This window comes from Fragaria vesca, linkage group LG5, assembly GCF_000184155.1.
Source record: "Fragaria vesca subsp. vesca linkage group LG5, FraVesHawaii_1.0, whole genome shotgun sequence".
Classification (NCBI taxonomy): Eukaryota; Viridiplantae; Streptophyta; class Magnoliopsida; order Rosales; family Rosaceae; genus Fragaria; species Fragaria vesca.
In genome coordinates this window covers 1,803,513-1,824,565 of record NC_020495.1, presented here as the reverse complement: position 1 = coordinate 1,824,565, position 21,053 = coordinate 1,803,513, and the positions used below count along the sequence as shown (strand labels likewise).

At 40.9% G+C, this 21,053-nt stretch overlaps 1 protein-coding gene across 1 annotated transcript in view; it reads left to right on the top strand.

Annotated features, from left to right (window-relative positions):
* Positions 1–21,053, top strand: part of LOC101291534 — a 34,340-nt gene that overhangs the window by 909 nt on the left and 12,378 nt on the right. Inside the window, exons 3-11 of the mRNA XM_004300766.1 lie at positions 185–980; positions 4,991–5,122; positions 5,211–5,351; positions 5,469–5,666; positions 6,049–6,327; positions 6,435–6,671; positions 6,949–6,967; positions 16,641–18,169; positions 18,284–18,316. Of these exons, the coding sequence (XP_004300814.1) occupies positions 185–980; positions 4,991–5,122; positions 5,211–5,351; positions 5,469–5,666; positions 6,049–6,327; positions 6,435–6,671; positions 6,949–6,967; positions 16,641–18,169; positions 18,284–18,316 (3,364 nt within the window). The remainder of the gene's footprint in view (positions 1–184; positions 981–4,990; positions 5,123–5,210; positions 5,352–5,468; positions 5,667–6,048; positions 6,328–6,434; positions 6,672–6,948; positions 6,968–16,640; positions 18,170–18,283; positions 18,317–21,053) is intronic.

Genomic DNA, 21,053 nt, shown 5'->3' with positions numbered 1-21,053 from the left:
AGTCCAAGTAGAGCTCCTATACAAAGCACCTGTCACCTGAATTCAAAGACGTTAACCAGTCAACTTCGAATTAGGTCTGCATATTTTTGACAATTTTAGCACAGGTACACATACAGTATGCATCTGCATATATACGTACTACGTACTATTTGGTGCTAACTAGACCATCGATCTTTCTTTTTAGATGGGCTCATATAGCAAGTCACCTGCCTGGAAGAACAGACAATGAGATCAAGAACTACTGGAACTCATGGATCAAAAAGAAGATTCGAAAACCTTCCCCACCATCATCGATTTCGACAGCAACAAGCACGGTTGCACCTTTTGCTCAAATGGGTTATAATGACTCGACCCAGCAACTAGATTTTGTAAGTCAAGATTACATCGCATCAAAGCCTCACGCTCAAGATCAAACCCTATTCTCTTCATCAGCATGCCCTATGTTCATGTTTGATACCACTGCAATCGATCAATTGCCTTCCGAAAACTACAATGCGCGCGTTGAGCTCTTCCAAGACATGGTCTCATCTGCAGTGGGATTTAGTAACTCCGACGTGCCGTGGAATCTGAACCAGCATCAAGTCCAGGCTCTTCCTCCTCCTCCTCCTCCAGCCATGGACATAAACTATTTGCCGCCATTAATAGAGAACATGGACAGCATGTTGCCTATCATTGATGATCATCATCATCAAGTACTTCATCCTAACAATTGTAGTAACATGGATATGGAGGAGCGAGATCATCATCACCATCAAGATCAAATGGCAGAGTTGAATGAATGGGTCGTGTCCCAGCAACAGTACTCGTCATCATGCCCTAGCTTTCTTTTCTGGGACGAGATGAATGGTGTGGTTGGTGATCATCAAGGGCCAGGAGCAATAAATATCATTGGAGAAGATCATCATAATATTATTGTACCGGCAACTTCATCAACTACAGAAGCTAATACAGTTCTGCTGTCTTCTTATCCTTCATCTCTTTAAGATATTATCAATGGTGGTGAACTGGTGATCCTACTATACTGATGTCCCCTAACTCTCACTCTCTCTCTCTCTCTCAAGAGATTTTCAAAATGGTGCGCAGGCGTTTGATTAAAACATGGAGTTTTCTTTGTTCTCTTTGGTTTTTATTATCTTTTACTTTTGGGTGAAATATGATATTGTATTTGTGAGATTAATGTAGAGACATAAGCAAATGCATCCGAATCCGATGCTTATTTAATCTGAGTTTGTAATTCGAAAGGAAGAGAAATTCTAATAAGACAATGCAATGCGACGCGCAGCAATTTGATCAAGTAATTATGCCTAAACGTACCTTTGATAAAACCTTCATTTTCCTATATGCATTGTTTTCTTCCATCGATCGCTGTAGTCTTTCGATATTTGAGGATAATAATTCATTAGTGGCTTTATTACTGACTCCTAAATTATGTAATATTGTTTAGTTCCCTTGGCAACATGGAGAATTATAAGTCTCTGGGATTGCTACGTCTCTTTACTTGTTCGAAATATATGAAGAAACAGCCAATATTTCCCAAACAATTTTCTTCGTAAGAATGATCACGCATCCCTTCTCTGATCAATTAGCTTCTGAAAATGTGTATAGTCCTTACAAATTGTGATAAGAAAAAAAGGGTCAAGCATTGGACTCTTTTAGCTACTGCAGTGCGCATAAACCCTAATTGCCTTACCGTACAAGACATTCACCATTAATGAAACTAATGATGAAGAAGTTAGATTTGCCTCTTTCGTCAACCTTTCAACAGGATAAGTTTGGTGCTTATTTCATCGTTAAAGGAAAAGGAACGCGTTCTATCTTCGCCATCGATGTACTGTACGAAGTACCTCCATAGTCATCGCCTCCGGTGTTTCATCTCTTTCGTGTATAGCTATGGCTCTCCTACCCCATTTCAGGTCATGGTTTCAAACCTTGAATAGTGTTGTCGATCAAGTTTGCGTAGGAACAATATCCTCATCCATACTAAAGACACTTACAAGTCTAAAACTACCATAATGTTCACTGCTTCAACAACTTTGTGCTTATAATTAAGGAGTAGTACGTAATACACGGTTCCTCGACTTTCAATCTTTTTTCGCTACCAATTTCGAAGGGACTCGTACAACGAGAGAAGTAATCCATAGGAAGATTTGAGGTGCTTTGTGGTTAGTGATATATATTTGTAAATCGGTGTTAATAGAATAAGCTAATAGCATGGAAGCAGATCCAAAACAAAATAGAAAGGGTAAAAACTGATAAGCATGCCTTAATCTTTGTTTGTCTCGAACCTCATTCCCCTATCAGGAGTAAGGGGTGGTCCAAAAGTGGAATTGACCCTGTAGTTGTTGGTCGGAGCACTTGTAGCTAGGGAGTATTATCGCTCTAGAAGATGTGAAATGTAAAAGTCTCCATTTTCCATTTTGATCTTCATTGACAATGACAACAGTCTACCATAGATATAGTAAAAGGAAAAAACAAGGGTTTCTTACCATTAATATAAAACCGTTTTCTTTCTCACTATTTGCACCGCTTATAACATACGCGATCAATGTTCATAAAATATGAAGTTAAAAAAAGATATGAGTGAAAATGATCACGTTTTTCATAATTTTCATTATGTTGTAGAGTATGATTTTCGATTTAACGAAATGTCTCGGGTAATTAGTGCCATCACAGTGACGATAACATGAAGTTTTCACTTTCAATTAGATCTTGTGTGGGCAGAAAAAATTAAAAAAATAAAAATTACATAGTAGCACATGACTAAATTTAAAATAACAAAAACCCCACTTTTAATAATTTTCTAACAAATTACTACATGATTCTCGGGCCCATGGTCCATAGCATCAGGCTTGATCCACAAATGTGTTTACAAATGACCAATAAACCGTAGCGTTTCTTTTATTTACATGGATGCAACTACGCATAAAGCATCCGAAAATCCCAATTCTGGTTCACAAACACAGCATCTCCTTCCTTCAGTCTCCTCTCACCGCGCCTAGGGTTTTCTCGCCTTCATCTTCTTCAACCTCTCTCTGCAATTCCTCTGGTAAGTGATGCTACTGCTCTTCTATCTCTCTCTGCTATTGTTCTGGTTCAATTTCTAAAACTATCGAACAAAATTTTTGGTTTTTGGTTTCGTTTTTGGGAGAAAACCAGTAGCAGTAACCTTATTTCCTTCGACATCGAAATGATTCCTAACCTTGTTTCCTTGCTTTGATTGGGAGAAAATCGGTAGCATCTTTCGTTTTATGGAAATAGCAGTACAATTTGATTTATGGAAGTAGCAATGTAGTTCGTCTTGATCTTTCTTTTTTGTCGAAATTGAATTCGATTTGAAGCAGGCTCTAATGGTGTGATTTTCACATTTTACAGGACAGTAGCAGCTTTTGTACACAAAGATATGGACAAAAACAACAAGATAATTATGTATGAATGTGCATTTAATTTGTAGTTGCTATTGCATTTACTTGGAATGTTTGTGTTTTGAATTTGAGAATGTGAGAATATGAATGTGCTACTGTCTGCAGGTACAAAATACTACTGTCTGCAATTGGTTGTAATTATACTATTGATGTTGTTTATAGTGTTGAAACTTGGAATATAGTTGGACATGTGCAGCAAAATAAAGATACCAATATATTGTATCTGCTATGCATTTAATTATGCTACTATATATGTTAGTACTGCTATGCAAAATTATGTTACTGTGTCTGCTATGTAAAATTATGCTACTATATTATGCTACTGTTTTGGATTCGTTTAGTTATACTACTGCTATGTTACTGTGTTAGTACATACATAACCGCAAAATCTGTTATGCTACTACTCTTTATTATGAATTCAGCCTAAATTATGCTCTCTTGCTATTTTCTTCTACTTTGTTCTTCTTGAGTCTATGCATGTCTTCATGATGCCCTCTTTGCATTCATTCAGTTTTTGTGATCATGTGTACAGCCTTTTGTTTATGTCTTGTGTCATTTTCATTTTTTCCTCCTTGCATCTTTTAGATTTGTCATTCATATTAGTTTTATCTACTACTATGCTACTGTTTGAGCAAGTGTTTGTTGTTATGAATGTGCGGTCTGTTGATTTAATTTGTAGTTGCTGCTACATTTACTTGGAATGTTTATGTGTATTGGAATGTGAGAATATGAATATGCTACTGTCTGCAGGTGTGAAAAGGACTAAAGAGAATCAAAACTCCAGCATGTTTTGAAAAAGAACAATCATATAACCAATACAAGTGCAATATGACTGCTTTCCAAGACTTGGTTTTTAAGATATATGGGAAGCTGAAAACCAAAGAAAGAAGGCTATTGAGAGAAGTGTTAAAGAAGACGCCATTTTGGAACCTGGTTGAACTATATGATAAGGGATTGATGAAAAAGGCGACAGCTGAAAGTCGGATAAAGATGTGCATAGAATAGTTCAATGCTATGACACTTCTTTGAAGAAGTTCAGGTTTGGGAAACATTTGGCTGAAATATCAGTGTCTGATGTGCATTACATTTTGGGATTGCCTAAGTCAGGCCTCACAGTGCCTAACCCAAAAAATGGTTCAAGGAAACCAACTGATAATCCTATTGTTCAAAGGTTTTTTGCCGAAGAAAAAAGGATTGAAAGAGGAAAGATAATGAGTTGTATTGATGCTGAGCTAGACAATGAAGAATCTCCGGAACGGATAGAGAATATTGCAATATTAATGATACTGCATCTGTTCATCACACAACTGTTTGCAAGCGCTGGATCGAAATTATGATGGAGCTTCGTTAAGTGCATAACGGATATAGAAACCATAAAAAAGTATAACTGGGCGAAAGGTGTGAGAGACTACCTTCTTTTCTATTTGAATACTGCTAAGAATGGACAAGCAATTCAAATCAGTGGGTGTACGACACTAATTCCGGTAACTTCACTACTGCTACTGCTACTATGCAATTCATTTTTTGTTTTTCTGTGTGTTACTTATATCTCTTTGGTTTTGTTTTAGTACTGGATATGCGAGAGAAGTGCATTACTTATAGAGATTGACGGCAGAGAAGAGATGATACCAGGGTGTGCAAAATGGAATCTACCGGAATTCACGAAAAAACTAGAGAAAATGAAAGTTGAAGAAATAGAAGTAAGAATATGTTACTGTAAATGTGCTTATGTATCTTTTGCTACTGTGCAATATCTTACTAACTAAATTGACTAAAATTGAATTGCAGATTGATAATGCAGTTGTAGAAAAAAGAAGAAACATTTATGCAGCCAAAAAAAACAGTGATGATGACTTCGAGGACACTCAGTTGAAGATTCAACCCAAGAAAAGAAAGATGGAAGTTCAGAAAGAGAAAGTAGGTGTTGCGGTGAGAAGAAACAAGATCGAAAAGAAAGCCAAAGTCACTGCAAAGAAATCAAACAAAAACAAAAAGAAGGATGCTGCTGAAGAAGTTCAAGAGGATGTTGACGACCATTTTATGGAGATAGCTACTGAACAAGTTCAAGAGGGTTCTACTGAACAAGTTCAAGAGGATGCTGCTGAAGAAGTTCAAGAGGATGTTACCGACCAATTTATGGAGAAAGCTACTGAACAAGTTCAAGAGGGTGTTATTGTACTATTTCAAAAGGGTGCTACTGAACAAGTTCAAGAGGAAACTAAATACTTGACATTAGAAGATTGGGTTTAGAGGAAATAGAGAATCAACATGCCAAAGTGGATGGAAATGGTAAGGAAATAGTTGAATTTAACTTTGAGAATGGAAGAGGAGCTGAAGGAAATGTAGATGAGTTTGAAGATGCAATCTATGAAAGAAAATGCCGCAGAGACAGAAAGAATCATGAGGAAGTTTTTCTATCAGGATAGGGATGGAGAAACTGAGGTATTTTCGAAGAAAATGAAACATAAGAAAATGAGTACTCCGGAAGAACTTGAACAGTGTGTAAAACAAATGGAAAAGGAGGCCCTGATATATAACAGAATTGGGTATCAAAGCAGTGAAGATGAAGATGTTAACAATGTGGAGCAAAAAAGAAGACGTTACCGACAGGATGGGTCTGCAATAGACACCTGCATCTCCTGCAAGAGGAATTGATTACATAGAACGGCTTTGTGAAGAAAAAGAAGAAGTGACCAAAAAATACAAGAAGTTGAAGGCAAAGCTGAAGAAGAAGGAAGAACATATTAAAAAGTTAAAGATAAAGTGCAGACAACTTTGGCTACTGCAAAAGGGTTTAGAGGGTGCTGGGAGTGAGAAAGACATTGAGGGTGAAAAAGGTGGAGCTAGGAGTGAAAAAATTGTTGCTCTAGAAGCTGAAGAGAGTGTGGCTAAGGTTGCTACTGAGGTGATTTCCTTTGTCTTGATTTACTTTGTTGTTATGTGCTCATTGAGAATTTAAAATTTTGAGACGTAATTTGATTTGTCTAATGAATACGCAATTTTCTTGCTTAGAAGGAATTTTGTCGTTCCAAATGTGGTTCTTGCTCAGAATGTGCAACTGCACAAGAAGCTGAGAAGGGTGAAACTGCAAAAGATGACAAAGTAGCTGAAACTGCCACAGCAAAGGCCATAGAAAAGGGCAAAGTTGAAAATGAAGCTCAACCTGCTACTTCCCCAAGGACGCGTTCAATAGTCAAGAGGATCAAAGAAAGAAAGGACCAAAAAGAGAAGAAACTGGAAGATTACGAGGTGCAGAGACTCGAAAAAAAACCAAGGAATGGAAAATGAAAATGTTGATATTGCATTAGGATAGATAGCGGTCTAGGTTTCTGTTTAAGCATTGCTTCATAACCTTATTTGGATGAACTGTAAAAGCATGCTACTGTTCTGACACAGTTTATGAATTCAACTTAAACTAGTTCTTTTCAGTATGCTACTATGCTATTTAGTTGGGAGTTTGAACAGGTTATCTTACGTCATGTAGCTCTTGGTATATTATAATTGAATGTTTTGTGCTCTCTGACAGGCATTAATGTTGCTGATAGGTTTTAGAGGCAATATGCATTCCAAAAATAAAGCCAACAAACTATTTTGCTAAATTGGTAATTAGTAATCATTCTCAGGAGAGCGAAAGACTGTGCACGGCCTCTTTCTATGAAAAGCAAGGGGATTTGGCACAAAAAAGAAGAGGCAAAATCAAACTAAATTCATGAAAAATAGAAGTACTATATAGCTGCTGCTAGCAGAGAATAAGTAGCTGAAATACAAACATTTTCCGGTAAAATCTGAAAAACTGTAATTTGCTACAACAATGCAATAGCATCTACTAAAGTCAAAATTGCTACTGTCAAAATGTGCTACTGCTTAAAAACATTGATCCATGACCAATTTTTCTCTAACATTCTCAATTTCCCAACATATGCCACTGCTGATATAGTTGCAGTGCATGACCTGCTGTTGTGGTGGCCAAGTTGATGACAGCGTTGGCATTGCATTGGTCTGGCCTCTTCACCAAAAGACCTGATCCTCCTTGTCTTTGGTCTTCCGGGAGGTTTTCGAGTAATGGGAGGCTGCAAAGCAGAATCACCAAAACCGCTAGGATTAGGCTTATCACGATCCGAGACTGGAATAATAGCTTGGTCATGTGCACTTCTATAAAATGAAGTCTTCTAGTAATCTTCAATGTGATGGTACGGTAGGCGATTTGCCTTCTACATCACTTGAACTGCATGAGAACAAGGGAAGCACCGAAACTGCCACCAACCACAAGAACAATCCATCTCAGCCAAGTTCACCACGTCATTGCTATCCTCTGTGCACACTTCAAAAACATCAACGCTAGATTGACTGACTCTCCAGTTCCTCCCAGTTTCCAACCTTTTCGACAGCTTTTTCTCAAGCTTAGGACACAACACAGACCTCCAAGTAGAAGATTCGACCTTCCTTTCATGAAACTTATTCATAGTCTTGACATGAATGCCTTCAAGCAACTGGGGCAGCGGCATGCATCTCTCATCAATGAGCATCTTATTGTTGCTTTTTGCCAAAGAGTTACTCATTTCACCATATCTTTTGGCAGGGAAACAAACAATAGCATAGTTTTCTGGTGCCAACTGTTCAAGAAAGGGCTCAGCCTGATTACGACTTTCTTTCTTGAACTCTTCCATTTTTTCATTAAAGATGTCCACAGTCCTAGCATACGCACATTTCTAAAACAATTTGACAATGTGTTTATGTTAGTACATAGTACAACATCAGTCATACTCGCCTAAGAAGACGCGTGCCGCCACATAAAACGGGCTTGGGCTTTAGCTGAGCCCACGAAACCTACACTATCTCTTGAGGGCATAATGGTAATACACCCTCTAAGCAAGGGCAAAGTGGTATTTTTAGGGTGCATCAACCATACCCCTATAAATACCACTCTTCCCCCTCATTCTCACTCTCTCCATCTTCACTCTCTTATCACCTGCATCCGCTTACTGACTTAGGCATCGGAGGGTCGAAGGCTGGAGCACCCGATCTTCCCTCTGACGTTGTTCTCTCCTTGATTGACAGGTTATGGGAGCTTGAAGACAACCCCTGCATCTGGGTGACTCTCCCCTCTCAGAGATCACGCCAGAACAATTGGCGCTAGGAGGAGGGCGTCCTCAAGTGGAGACCCTCACATCGCTCACCGTGGCCATCATCTGCCCAGAAATCCCGAGGAGAGAGAAAGTAGATCTGACTTTCTCTCTCTCCTTCGCTTGGGCGTGCCACAGCAAGGTAGCTCACATTCACAGCCACCATGCACGCTATCTTCCAATGAATCCAGCGTGGCCACCCCAACCTCCGGCCAAGGCCCACGCGCCGGAGAGCAGCGCCTAGAAGAACTGATCTGGACACCCAGCTTACCTCAGCCGAAGTGGGAAAGCGCTCTTGGTCTCGCGACCCCAATCTCGGCACCCCCCCGGGACATGCCTTCGCTTTTGACACCCCTTCCCGGCTCGGGACCTCGGGACGAAGCAGGTAGAAACAATTGCCTTTGCGTTTGGCGCCCACCTGATATTTCTCTCCCGGGGACGCCCACCCAGGTCCCGCCAACCAAGCGCGGACTCCGCAGGTCCCGCCATCCATTCGCGGACTCCGCAGGTCCCGCCATCCATTCGCGGCGCCATCCATTCGAAAACTCCGCAGGTCCCACCATCCTTTCGCGGACTCACATTGTCGCGGACTCTGCTGACCTCGCCAGCCCTCGCGGACTCCCCTGGTCTCGCCTCGCTAGCTCCTCGCGGCATTCCCTGGTCTCGCCAGAGTTCTTAAACCTCGCGTGGGGACATCCCTAGTAGTTCCCCTGGCGGACACCCCCACACAGCTCTCCATCCCGACCTCCCGGGACTCCTCTATCCCGACAGAAGGATGCACAAAAAAAAAAACCTTCCCGACACAAGATATAGTCCCGACCAAGGATCCCGTGACAAGAAATAAGTGGCTCCACCCAGAGCTCCGGGAGCCCTTCCCACATGGCCCCCGAGTTCCCGAGGCCCCCTCCCTTGCTTACCATGCTCTCGGAACGTGCCAGCACAAGTGACCCGCTTCACACCCCTCTCCCGGGGGCCCCCCCTCCCGGGTCTCAGTGCCTCTCCCAAGACTTGAGTTACACACATCTGCCTTCCTCTCTTCCTCCCTCCCGGGACCATCCATTTCTCACCGCGGACACCGCTTGCCACGCCAGACTCCGCGGACTCCTCTTGTCTCGCCATTCCTCGCGGACTCCACTGGTCTTGCCAGAGTCCCCGCGCACCGCGTAGTGGCTCTACACGGCTCCAGATAAGTCCCACTTCACTATTCAATTAAGTTGTTATCATACAAATAGCATGCCACATGCATCATAATATATTCTCATGTACATGCTAAACACATACTTGTAAACCATGTGCAAACCACATACACTTCCTTCACATGATTACAAACCAAACATTGTTGTACATCTATCTATATCAATATCAGGCTACACACACAGCATGTGTAAACAGCCATCATTCAAACATGCATTCTCTAGCTACACACGCCACTAGCGCGACCCGTCCCGCCACCCCTTAACCCTAGCCAGCCCGACAGCAAAACTCTTACCCTGGGTTTTCTACCAACATCACAAACATGTGAACAATCCCGCCACCACATACAAATCCAAAGACAAAGAACGCCACCAATTCATACCGTGAAACAGTGGATCCGCGTAGTGGCAATGAAGCTGGTTGCAAACAGCCAAGCGCTCGCTCCCACTCGATCGAGGGTGAACTAGGACGCTTCCCAATCTGAGGTTTATAGAACCACCGAAACCCTAAAACACAAATTGCAGCTCGCCCAATGTTCAGTTTGTAAAACACGAACTCCCCCCTCCAGCTATCCCCAACCCATGCATTGACTCGCCACATAGCGACAGTCCCCAACCAAGCACGGACTGACTCGCCAGGGCAGCGGCCCGCCACGCTGCGACAGTCTCGCCAGCTAAGCGCGAACTGACTCGCCACACAGCGGCCCGCAACGCTCAAAAGCGACAGTCGCCAATCAAGCGCGCACTGACTCGCCACATAACGACAGTCCCCAACCAAGCGCGGACAGTCGCCAATCAAGCGCGCACTGACTCGCCACATAGCGACAGTCCCCAACCAAGCGCGGACTGACTCGCCAGGGCAACGGCTCCCGACGCCTTTAGCGCGTTTCCCCTAGCCAACTAGCGCGAACTCTCTCGTCCCGTAGCGGCATGCAACGCCTTTAGCGCGTTTCCTCTCGCCACTTGGCGTGAACTCTCTCGCCCCGCAGCGGCCCGTAACACCAATAGCGACAGTCTCGCCAACCAACCGTGGACTGACTCGCCACGCACCTCCCGTCACCTCGCGACCCTCGCGTAGGGACTGGGGGACTCGGCACCATGCCTCCAACGCCCGGGTAACTGTGCCACGCCACATCACATGCTCTTGATACACTTTGGCACCACCCGCCTCCCATCGGCATCTTGGCTACGCCCCCTAGCGAGCTTTTCGATAGCTCTACACAAGCCCTATCGGCAAAATCATTATGCCCTAGCAGCACCCATCGTCATGCCTCAGCGGCACTCCTCGCCACTCCTCGACGGCACACTTGCCTCGATGGCGAAATGGTGAACTACGTCTGGTTTGATCCCATAAACGGGTACGTAGGCACTCTAGCACTCACCTAGAGGCAACCGCAAAATATGCCACCACAATCTCCCCCTCGAACATATGCTGGAATAACTCAGCTAGCTCGAACATATAGCTGGTACAAATCAAAGGCTACTAAAACGCCAAGGCATACCAACATTCCGGTACCCGTGGCTCTCGCGAGATGCTCGCCAGCGGTACCTCAACTTCGACCCCCGATCACCCTGCCATCTCCAAACAATACATGGGAGCAACAACCCGATGTCTCAATCATATATAACAATACACGGCATACCCCACTCGGAGGGAGCCGGTCCATCCCCTCCCTTGCATGGGGACTTGGGGGACTGGGGACTGGATATGTCGCCACTAGTAAGAGACTCGTACTCCCGATATTGTATCAGATAAAGTCCCCACCCAAGAGAGTCTCTTGACCGCGGACTTGGGGACTTGTTAGTACATAGTACAACATCAGTCATACTCGCCTAAGAAGACGCGTGCCGCCACATAAAACGGGCTTGGGTCTTAGCTGAGCCCACGAAACCTACACTATCTCTTGAGGGCATAATGGTAATACACCCTCTAAGCAAGGGCAAAATGGTATTTTCAGGGTGCATCAACCATACCCCTATAAATACCACTCTTCCCCCTCATTCTCACTCTCTCCATCTTCACTCTCTTATCACCTGCATCCGTTCACTGACTTAGGCATCGGAGGGTCGAAGGCAGGAGCACCCGGTCTTCCCTCTGACGCTGTTCTCTCCTTGATTGACAGGTTATGAGAGCTTGAAGACAACCCCTACATCTGGGTGACTCTCCCCTCTCAGAGATCACGCCAGAACAGTTTCTTATAAGTAGAACCAAAAGAACTTGGATACCTGCCACCCAAGTTGTCCTTCAAATGCTTAATACAGAAAGAGTGGGGTGCATTTGGAAAAACCTCTTTCACACCATCCAAAAGGCCACGTCCATGATCAGACATGAACACAATATTGCGATAGTCAGTCATCAGAATGATTGCTAAATGCTCCAGAAACCAGTTCTAATTCTCTTTGGTTTTAGCGTCAACAACCGCAAAGGCAAATTGGAATATTTCTAAAATAACAAAAACAAAAAACAAGATATAAATAAGATAACAAATATGATCAAAATAGCAGCTACTGCTATAAAATGACACTGCTACTGGCATAAAGATAAACAACATGCAGAACATAATCAAGTGAAAATCACAACAAAAAAGGCTGCTACTATGAAGTCCACATGGATTTACAATAAAAAAACACAATGAATCATGGTATACCAATCCTGCTACTACCTAGACAAAAAAAAAAATCAAAATAACAAAAGTAAACTTCAGAAAAAATTTGCATACCTTTATTCCTTGTTTTAGCACAAGCACTTAACAAGACACCCTTGTACTTGTTTTTAATAAAAGTCCCGTCTAGAAATAGCATCGGTTGACAATATTGGAAACCCTTTAGGCAAGCACCATAACAAATGAACAATCGTCGAAAACGACCTTCAATAGAGTCAAGAATGCAGTATGAATCAGGGTTGCTTCTCTTCAATGCATCAATGTACCAAGGTAATAGAGCATACCCAAGAGCTTCACTACCATTGACAAGATCATTAGCAGAACCCTTGCCCCTATATGCCATGTAATATGGAATGACCAAACCATATTCTTCCTTAAAATTCTTAACAATATTTGTCGGCTTAATCAAATGATCAGATTTCACTTTATCAACAATGATACTGGAAATCACTTTAGATCCTAGCTTCTTATGCTTTTCATGCCTCACGATACCAAGACAAGAATGAGTATTCACCAACTTTCTTATAACAAAGAAGCCGCTAGCCTTTTCTATGGAAGCATAAATGTACCATTCACACTTCTCAGATTCCTTTTTCGAACAAGTAGCACTGACCCTTAAGTTGTCGTTTTTGGCATAATCAAATAGAAAACCCTTCTCTATTGCAAACTTGCACAACTTCTGCTGAAATTCTATGGCAACACCAACAAAAACTTGACCAATTTTGTTGATATACTCGCTCCATTCACTAGACATATACTTCCTCTTGGACTTGTTACTAACGAAATTTCCAATGACCATATTATCAACATCCTCGTAGTTTGAATCATCGCTACTCAGATTAGCTTTAGCAACATGTAGAGGGACATCCTCAGAAGCATTAGGTACAGTAGTAGCAGGAATCACAGCAACATGAATTTCCTCATCAATACAGCTCTTAGAGCTACATCCAATATCCAGAACAGATATATCTATGAAGGGAGAGTTCAACATAGGAAAGATATCCAACATGATAGAAATGTCATCATCACATTCTAAATGACAGTTGGAACAATCAGTGAGTGCATATCTAAAAACAAATCAACCACCAAGATATTGAAATCTTGAGGAAACTTTTGCAAGCAACTCTTCATAGGTGGTGCCTGAACACAATGGTAAAAGAATGGTCTTTGTGCCATAAGTAAATCTCCCATATATAGGCTTTGTCATACTACATAACACAATTAGAAAATCTGTTAATAAAGCTACCATTATATTGTATCTGCTACTGTGTTAATACATAACATAAACACAAAAAACCAAAACTTGCTATTGTTATGCTACAATTTATCCACAAATACAAAAACTGAAACATATATGGTATGAAATTGTTAATAAACATATTTGCTACTGTGTTTATATTATATCTGTATAAACATATCTGCTACTGTGTTCATCTGTTATGCTACAATTTATCCACAGACCAAAATCTGTGGATACATATCTGGTATGCTACTGTTATGCTACATTGTTAGTACATACATCTGTTATGCTACTGCTCTATTATGAATTCAGCATAAACTAGTTCTTTTCAGTATGCTACTATGTTATTAGTTCTATGCTACTACTATGATACTATGTCACTAGTTCCTTATAGTCAAAAACTACAGAAACAAACTACTGATACTTCCTCTGCTACTATGTTACTGTTCTAACCTATAATCAGAAACATGCTACTGCTATACTACGATTATGATTTTCAACCAAAAAGTAGTTCAAAATTCAAAACGAACCAAAAATAAACAATAACTAGACGAATTCCACAAGAGATCATATAAACTATGATCAAAACAAAACACATGCATCAAATTACGATCAAAACATGAAATTAAAGCATAAAACGACACGAATAAGCAAGAATCTAACCAGAAAATTTGATTATCTCATAGAAGAATAGATCGCTTCGACAAACCAGAAGAGAACTGATGCTGCCGAAGAGAGATGATCAGACTAAACGATTGAACTCCACAATTGATCAACGCTTGATCGGACTCTCTGCTGAGCTTTCCGGTGAGCAAAACGACGAAATTTCTCCGGCGAATGTCTCCAGCGCCACTGTTCGTCACAGAGAAGAGAGAAAACGAGAGAGACGGTCGATACGTTAGGTCTGGGACTGAGATTTTTGATTTTTTCGGCTAGTCTTATGGACGGGGAAGAAGGGTATTTGGGTAAAATAGGTAATGACAGATGATAAGATAATATTGGTTTCTCCTAATTTGTTAATATTTGTCCTTAAATGTGTAAGATATTGTCTAAATGATGTATTTATAAGTTAAAATTTGATTAGTAACTAAACTGTAGTTTACTATTTGGTTTTCCACATTCTTTTGGTTACAAAACTTTTGGCCTTTCACATTATTTCAGTTATAAACTTATTACCGAAATTTAATTTGGTTGGTTAATTATGCAAAACCGAAAAACCTTTTGTTTGCCGACATTGATGTTCCTCCTCATTCCTCCATGTATAAATATAGGCATCATCCTCCTCATTCCACATACCGTCAGAAAGTAACAATCTTCCTCTTCTGATCAATTCTCTCTCTCCCTCTTTTCGGTGATAGATCAATGTTATTTCTAGTTCGTCGAGGGGTTCATGTTGCGGTACAAAACTCAGAAGTTGTTTTATCCTGGGAGAACATCGTAATACAAGCCTGTGGGCGGCGTGAAAGTTCTTAAGGAAAACGTGTGATACACGTGACTCAACTTAGTTCTTCGTCTTCAACCTTCAACCAATCGGTAACGAATTTCCATACATTGTTCTTTACAATGTTATGTATTTACTAATTAATAGTCTCGTAATTTATTTAGTTTAATATCACTATTATTCCTACAGAATATTTGGCAGGATGTAGTGAGGAGGCCAATTACAGTGAAAATGAGTAAGTCAAGCCAGGTCACCTGAATACAGATTCTGAGTTGATGTAAATGATGTCTGATTTTGTTGGATTGTACAAAGTTCTTACCTTCCATCACCCTCAGTTACTTCCGAATATGGAACTTTTGTTGTCAGTCAAGCTTCATTGATGTTTTGAGACAGATCTTGAACTTCAACTTTGGTGTCTAGATAAATAGCATTGTCTTTGTTATTTCTCTCCAAATAAAAGGATATATTGATTAGTAGGGAAGTTGTTATGGTGACGACCTGCTACAAACATACACAGAGGAAATAAACAAAGTACTCTTAGTGTTGAATTCTTTGAGGTATGACACATGAAGCTGCCTCATCAAAATATTGTCAAGTAATAAAAATTATTTGGGATAAAAACAAATTTAGAAGGAAAAAGAATACAATGTATCATTCACATCCATTAGACACAATGCTACAAACTTCGAGATTTCTTCAAAATGAACATCTCCCCCTGTTTAAAACAAACTATATGGGGCCGGATGATGACATTACCATGACACGCTCATGAACCATAAATGTCACGTAAAAATGTGACAAATTTGCTAGCAATCTTAAACTAATATATTCATAATATAACGAGAAATCTGCTAAGGTTTTCCACAAAAAATATGAGTTAAATACTCTTTTGTGTACACGACGTGTTGAAATCTCAAGGAGTGAAATACATTTTTTTTTTTAAGAGTAAAAATATACCTTAAGGGACGTGCGTGAGAGAAACCATTTAATATTCCAAATATATTTTTTGTATGTGAAGAAGGAAAACAAAGATCGATCGATCTTGCACCATAAAAACGTGTGAAACATTTTTTCTTTTTGCTAACTAAAACGCTGTCATTGATGTGAAACTTTACAAACAGCCAAAGTACGTGGTCCATGCATCCAATAAGTGATCACAATAATTTGAGGTAGAAAAATAGCAAAAGTATACTATCACATTCAAATGATTCAACCTCCCAGCCAACACGAACTCTCTCCACCACAATATCTCGATCAGCTTCCAATCTACCGTAGTCTCAGGCCTCATCCTCTCCCTTATGAGAAAAAACAGTCCATATGCATCAGATAAGTTTTTGTAATTTTTTTTAATTACAAAACGCTGATTGATGCGAAACTTTACTAATAGCCAGTACGTGGTCCATGTATCCAATAAGTGATGGCCGGTGGAAATCTTTCCAAAACTTGGAACCTAGCTACAAGCAAGCTAGACTAGTTTTTGTATATATAGGAGTGAAGCTAGCACATCTTCAATCGAATCGAATCGACTCGAGCAATTAATTCTCACATCTTGGAGCAGATATGGCAGCAGAAAGCTCAATCCCCAGATACTTTTCGCTGTCGAGCAGTGGACAAAATGACCGCCGCTACCTGGAGTACGTGCACGACGACGAGGCTGGTAGCGGGCTCTTCATAAATCAAGGATACGAGTTTCTGAGTGCCTTAACTAAGCTGGAACTAGTCAACGCCGGCAATGGACGAGTGCACATAAGATGTTGCTACAACAACAAATACTTGGCCATCCGGAGTGAAGATGATCACCGAGTCTCTGCGGTGGCGGACGAACCGGTGGAGGACCAATCATCATGGTCATGCACCATGTTCGAGCTCACTATGTCAAATCCTTCCGGAGGTCTCCAACGTGTCCGGTTCACGCACGTCAACATCGGACGCAGACTGCATTCTACGATTCCGGATCGAGTCCTCGAGCTCGCCCCTCCTGATTTCACCGGAACCAATTTCTTTGTGCACGACATATCGTCCTTTCTGGCACTCAAACTCCCTCAATTCGTCGTGTTCAAAGCAGACAACGACAACTATGTTCGGCTAGTCACCAACGGTAGTGATCCATACTTGACGTGCGGAACCGCTGGTGACGCATTGGACGTGAATGCCATGCACGAGATCTTACCGCCGGCCGATTTTCATGGATCCATTCGCATTCGGAGCCTCGCCAACGACAGATGCTGGAGGTCGCATCGAGAAGGTCCTTTGGACTCGTTTATTATCGCCGACACAGCTTCACACGAGCTCAACTTGTCACCTGATCATCGATGGACCGACGGCCTCTTCAAAGTACAGAGCCTACCATCTAACGGCGACGATAATAAGATCTCCCTGAGTTCTATGCCTGCAGCGTCGCCGCCATGGTACGTCGTGCGAGTCCCGGCCAGTCAACTCCTAGCTTACCAGAGCCGTACACTCGTCCCGGAGGCAGAATTTGTGGTGGAGGAGGCTGTAAGGTCCAGGAAGATTTACAATGTCAGATACAACACAAGTGCTGCGAGGCTTCTGTTGGGGCACCCAAGTGACATGTCGACACAAACCATGTTCAACGAAACCTCTTCAGAACAGAGTTTTAGCCGCACCTTCACATATACTGAGACCGTGACTACTAATTGGAACGCTCAATTCTCCTTCAGCTATGGCGTGTCGGCCACTCTCACAGCAAAGGTTCCACTATTCTCCGAGGGATCGCTCACGACTTCATGGGAGTTTACAGCAGCGTATGAGATGGGTTCAGAGCGTACTACGGAAGTGAGCAAGGAGGATACGATAGATATCACTGCGAAGCCATGGACTAAAGTCTCTGTGACCAGGTGGGAGTCACTAGGCTCGTATGACATTCCCTTCTCCTACACTCAGGAGGACATTCTGTTAACGGGAGTGACAAGACGCTTAGAAAAGCACGATGGCATTGCTATTGGAGTCAATAACCATGACATTTTCTACAGGGTCACAGAAGAACCAATAGGATCATCAAAAAGTGAGCCACGGGAATATCCAATTGTTCCCACGAGTTCTCGAATAGTGTCATCTTCGGATCCTGTTGGCTAATTAAGCTTCTTCTTCCTCGTGGTTCCACCCATGTTTACGTACGTGCGTGTCTTTTTCATATGCTATTATCTTTGCATTGGTTGGTGATGTTTTAATAATTTGCAGGCATATATGTCGTTGCCTTGCTTTGTTAGTCAGGTCAGTCGATCACATGCTCTTGCTAGATAGCAATAAAAAGCTTGCCATGTACCCACCTTTTGTATTTTATCCTTCAATATATACCACAAGGATGATGCCCGCGGCAAGCCGCGGTTTTTTGGAACGTTCTGTGTTAATGGAGTACGACAGTTTTATTCATTAAATTTTTTCTTACCAGCTGGAAGGACAATATATATAAAGGTTCATTGTGGAGAGCAAGAATAATTAAGGCAACATTCTAAACAGTGGAAACTGTAAAAAATTATATGTAGAAGTGGAAATGCAAATGGAATAAAACAGTTGAAATTGAACAACGTGATAACATCTAATAATTTATAAACCACTAACGGGAGCCTTTGCTATTGAATAGGATACATGAAGGACCATCTTCTGTTAAGAACTCTATGAAACTGGATACATAAAGATGAAACCATCTTATAATTTAGGGTATAGGTATGCCTCTCGTCACACCGACAGTAGATGAAACCATCCAATTGCTTTGTTATTATAAGTTATAAGGTAAAAGTATGCCTCTGGTCACACTGAAACGAATGAACACTTCTGCAACTGAAATCTCAGGTTACCCTGAATCAGGATATATAGGTAATCATGAACACAAATGGGCAAACGCAGTAAAGCAAATATATTGAAAAGGGATAATTTTAAGGAATAGTGCTGCTAAGTGTATTACGAACGTCTTCTTCTTGCTTTTTCCTTGTTTACACAAACATAAACCTGCATAGATCATAGGCAGGAACATGGTAGCTTTAATTTTAATTTGAAAAGATGTATTTTATATTATATTAGAAAAACAAATGATTCATTTTCTCTGCAGAAGTAAATTTTTCTAATTATCTTTCATTCCTGAGAGTGAGAGCCACAGATAGAGCAAAGAAACCAAAAAAAAAGGTATACCTGTAAAGTTGTACCTGTAAAGTTAAGGCATCATTTGTTCGTCTACCCTGAAAAACAGTTCAAAAATCAAGTAACCTTAACCAAGCAAGAAAACCACACATTTATGAAAACAAAGAACCTGAGGAGAAGTAACTCACTATCAGTTGCAGTTTCTCACAACATGGAAGCTACCATGTTGCCCCAAATAGTTATCCAGGGACAGAGATGATCACACACATTAATAATTCAGATAATCACACAAATCTCATATATTTACATATCTCAATGATTATCAAAATGACACCCTCAGCAACACCCTGATCCTAAAATGGTTACCCTCAGCAACAACATACCCCACTCTGATACTGATATACCTAGGAAAAAAGAAATCAGAACCACATAAAAAAAAAAAGGAAGCATGAGAATTTCCTAAAAACTACTTATGAACAGACACTAATATTGAAATGGTCTAATACTTATACACACCAATAGTGAACGGCCAGATAACATTGAGGAATTTACAACAAATGGTCAGCAATATTGCAACCAAAACTGAACATAGGAAAAACCATATACCCGGACCAAGCAATTACTGTTGGCAAAATTATCAAATGAATCAGTACAGCTATAGGTTTTTCATGAATTCCTGTAAACAAAATTCGCTTTCAAAGTACAAAGGGATCTTAAACAATCACAACAATGGAATTAACCAAGTTTTGAGTTTCGTTTTATGATTTGGTTGAAAATATCCTAACTGATTATTCTCAGAATCTTGATCTAACGCACACACACAACAACTAATCAATCATGTGTTAAATATGAAGCCAATAATACAATCAGAAGAAAAATCCTGAAAACATAGAATTACAAACATGAACCAAAGGTGTGACTGATTAGGTGGGAAGCCAAATTCAATCCGGACCAATTACCCCAAACCCTAATTATACATTGACAGCACAAAATGAAAGTGAAGGCCAGCTACTCAGGAAACCTGGATGTGATAAAAGAACCAAGATTGGAATCAGGAACCCATCTGCCCGAGTTCAATCATACAGTTCCTACAAAACACATCTCTGGAGTACCTATTTAAAAGCAAGCGAAATTGGACATATCTAGACTGTCATAAATAAAGAAGCCAATGCACCAACCAACACCTAAATATCCAGAAAACCCAACAACAGAGAAAACCGACTTCCGAAGGAGAACCGTCCTTATTTATTAGTGCTCTTTATCATTACAATTAACCCAATGACCACAATCAGTAAACAATAAAACCAAACTGACCCCAAATCATGACAGGAACAATGCAATGAACAAAACACAAACAACACAAACAAACCTAGAGACCTAAACAAACTCAAATTGCAATCACCCCATCTGCCGAGTTAGTAAATGAGAAGGAGACAAACTATCCAATGAACTATCACACAATTTGTAGCCTAACACCAAGTGTATAAAAACCCAGACATCAACATTGTAATTGAGAGGCAATACCTTTAGTCAGTGAGGCAGAGGTGAAAGGATACTGGCACAAAAAACCTGTGTTAGACAAAAATAGTCTAAGAAGCTAGCTTAGCTAGAGTTAGGAACCTTATCACTCTATTGAGTACCTGAACCGCCTGAAATTTAAACAATACAGCTTTATCTTTTACATGTCATCATATTATCATACTAAATTCTACGATTCACATTTGCATCCAAAAGGGAAGAAACAAAAAAAGAAAACAGACAACCTTGCCAAAAAAAAAAAATAAGACAATGGATTAGATTAGCTTTGGCATTTTTCTCAAAGTTATAAAATATTGTGGCGGCCATATGCCACCAAAGATAAGACTGAAGTGGC